Below are 2,987 nucleotides of genomic sequence, written 5' to 3'. Positions count from 1 at the left end.
TGTGGAAATAAAACCTTTTCAGACTCTGATTATTATAGCCCCATTCCTAGCACTCTTAAGTGGTACTCTTTCCCCTCTCAGTCTCAGTAAAGGCCACTCTCTCTCTCCCTCCCTCCCTCTCTCCCTCCCTCCCTCCCTCCCTTTCTTCTCCCTGCAGTTCTTCTATTTGTTTGCACTCACTTGATCCGGAGCGGAAATTCCTCTCCGTTTTGTGAATGACAAACTCATTAACAATTCATCAACACGGGCCGCTTCATCCGGCCTCCGTCTCCAAGGCGACCGCCGCCGGGGCTCCTCTGATTGGCCGGCCGAAATAATGTATCCAATGAAACGCCTCCTGTTTGTAGCCATTCACCAGCCTGGCGCCGCAGAGAGAGCATTGAGAGACTGCAGAGCTTCGATTCACATCGCAGACAGACAGAGAGGGATCACGCGGCATCCGCAGGCACAGACACACGCGCATCACCCGCATGGTTCCCATCCAGAGATACCAGCTACCCCACCTTTCTATTCCGCATCTCCCGAAAGGGAAGACAGAGGTGGAAGTTGCACTTGGATCCGTGGAGTTCTAGGCCATATAAGAGCAGAGAAAAGCGTCAGTTGCGTCGCAGGGCAAGTGTGGCTCATTGATAAATAACACGGGCTCTCCGGCCGGATGCATGAATGACCGTCAGTGAAGGCATCGCGAAATCTGTGAAGTAGACCTGTGTTTTATTGATCGGGTTCGTCTTAAAACGCAGTGAAGGACGTTCAGGGGGATTTTTTTTTGTTTAGACCAGTATCCTCAGACGCTCGTGTTTGCGGTGGGCCCTCCAAGCAGCGGACTGCAAAATAAATCCCAGATTTTGTGTTTGTTTTGGTTGCTCACTCGCTTCCTTCCCACCGCCGCCGTGAACTCTCGCTTCTTCGAGTCCTTTTTACTCCTGCTTATAAATGCTCGACAAGCTCAAGCCCGTCATCCAGCTCGACTCGGTAATGGCGATTAGCAAGACGGTGGGCTGGCTCCGGGAGCAGCTGGAGACGCGCAGGGACGGCCTGCTTGTGATGGACTGCCGGGCCCAGGAGCTCTACGAGTCTTCGCACGTCGAGGCGGCCATCAACGTGGCCATACCGTCCCTTATGCTCCGCAGGCTCAAGAAGGGCAACCTGCCCGTGCGATCGCTGCTCTCCGACGGGGAGGACCGGGAGAAGTTCGTGCGCCGGTGCAAGACGGACACCATCGTGCTGTACGACGAGTACAGCCGGGAGTGGAACGAGAACGTGGACGGGGGCTCGGTGTTGGGTTTACTGCTGAGGAGGATGAAGGACGAAGGCTACAAGGCCTATTATCTGGAGGGTGAGTGCGGTTCATTCACATTTTACATCCCCCCCCCGGCCGCTGGTGTTCATTCATAGCCGCAGATTAGTTTTGCGCAAAGACGGAAGCAAGCGCTTAGCGTGAAATCTTAAAGATCTGAGTTTCACTTATTTACCGCTACAGCTTTCACGTAATAGGCTGGGTCTAATAAAAAAAATCCCGAATGTGTAATTTATTAAGGCTTACTTGTGCCTTAATTAAAACATGATGTGAAACTGCAGTCAAAGCAAACCGTTTTTGCACACATTCTAGGGAAAGGTGCAGCCAAATGTCTCTGAAATGCTTAGTGATTATTTTGCAGTGTGACATTGCTGTGTGCTCACACAGCGGCTTTGTATTTATTGCATCTCTTTTGCATTTTTCCCAGGTGGCTTCAGTAAATTCCAGGCCGAGTATCCAGGTCTGTGCGAAACCAACCTGGACGGCTCCTCCAACACGGGCTCCCCCACCGCCCAGGTGCTGGGCCTCGGTGGCCTGCGTATCAGCTCCGACTCCTCGGACATCGAGTCCGACATTGACCCGTGCAGCGCCACAGACTCGGACGGCAGCCCGCTGTCCAACCCGCAGCCCTGCTTCCCGGTGGAGATCCTGCCGCACCTGTACCTGGGCTGCGCCAAGGACTCCACCAACCTGGACGTGCTGGAGGAGTACGGCATCAAGTACATCCTCAACGTGACTCCCAACCTGCCCAACCTCTTCGAGAACGCAGGGGAGTTTAAGTACAAGCAGATCCCCATCTCGGATCACTGGAGCCAGAATCTCTCCCAGTTCTTCCCCGAGGCCATCAGCTTCATTGGTAAGTAATCCTGCAGAGTTATAAAAAAAAAAAAAAAAAAAAAAAAAAAAAAAACACACTGCAGCTGCTCTCGCTGCAAATAGCCTCAGGCCTCTGGCTTGTTTAAATTTACTTTTTGGTTAATGATGATTGTTTTCATTATTATTTAAAATGCAAAAGGGCTTTTGTTTTTGAGTCATTCTACCTTTAAAATGTCAGAACATGGTGGAAAATTGGGCTGACCAAAAGTCACATAAATGAGTTTATAATAAAGAAAAGCAGCAAATTGTCCATTTTTTTGACACAGGATCCAACTTGTCAGGTGATTATTCGACTAATCATTTCACCGCTATTCACCTACTTTCTCACTTGATGGTCCTAGGTGATTGATTTGCATGTATGCAGACAAAGTTAAGGTTCAAAAGCAGATAGTCACGGGCAGACTCTTATTATCAGGACATATTTGTCTTATCGCTGCCAGGAAGTTCTTAGGTTTGTTATTGTGCCGTTGAGATTAGATGAGGTGTCCCTGGCTGTGATCTTATCAGTCAATCAAACAGGGTCACACTGAGCGAGCAGATTAAGGCCATTGTGTAGAGGCAGAGGAATACAAGTCTGCCTCTAATGGTGCACAGGCTAAAATGCTCTGTGTACAAATGATTTGACTTCAATGGAAGACATCCTGGCCCTACCTCTTGTCCTGGGGCTTGTGTAATTGCAGCACAAAGGGCAACGTTGAAACAGCACAATGGGGAGAGTGAACAAGAGGAGGGCGGTAATTTGAGCGCAACAGGAAGGAAGTGGCATTGAAAGTAATGTAGGACATGGCATTGCCCCCCCCCCCCCCCCCCCCCC

General features: G+C 50.3%; 1 protein-coding gene across 1 annotated transcript in view; it reads left to right on the top strand.

Annotated features, from left to right (window-relative positions):
* Positions 1-339: 339 nt before the first annotated feature.
* The window catches only part of dusp6 (dual specificity phosphatase 6), a 5,056-nt gene continuing 2,408 nt past the window's right edge, over positions 340-2,987 (top strand). Inside the window, exons 1-2 of the mRNA XM_032522999.1 lie at positions 340-1,336; positions 1,725-2,153. Coding sequence (XP_032378890.1) covers positions 934-1,336; positions 1,725-2,153 — 832 coding nt within the window. The 5' untranslated portion in view covers positions 340-933. The remainder of the gene's footprint in view (positions 1,337-1,724; positions 2,154-2,987) is intronic.

Source organism: Etheostoma spectabile, chromosome 8 (assembly GCF_008692095.1).
Source record: "Etheostoma spectabile isolate EspeVRDwgs_2016 chromosome 8, UIUC_Espe_1.0, whole genome shotgun sequence".
In the NCBI taxonomy this organism is placed as follows: Eukaryota; Metazoa; Chordata; class Actinopteri; order Perciformes; family Percidae; genus Etheostoma; species Etheostoma spectabile.
This window is presented reverse-complemented; position numbering and strand designations above follow the sequence as displayed.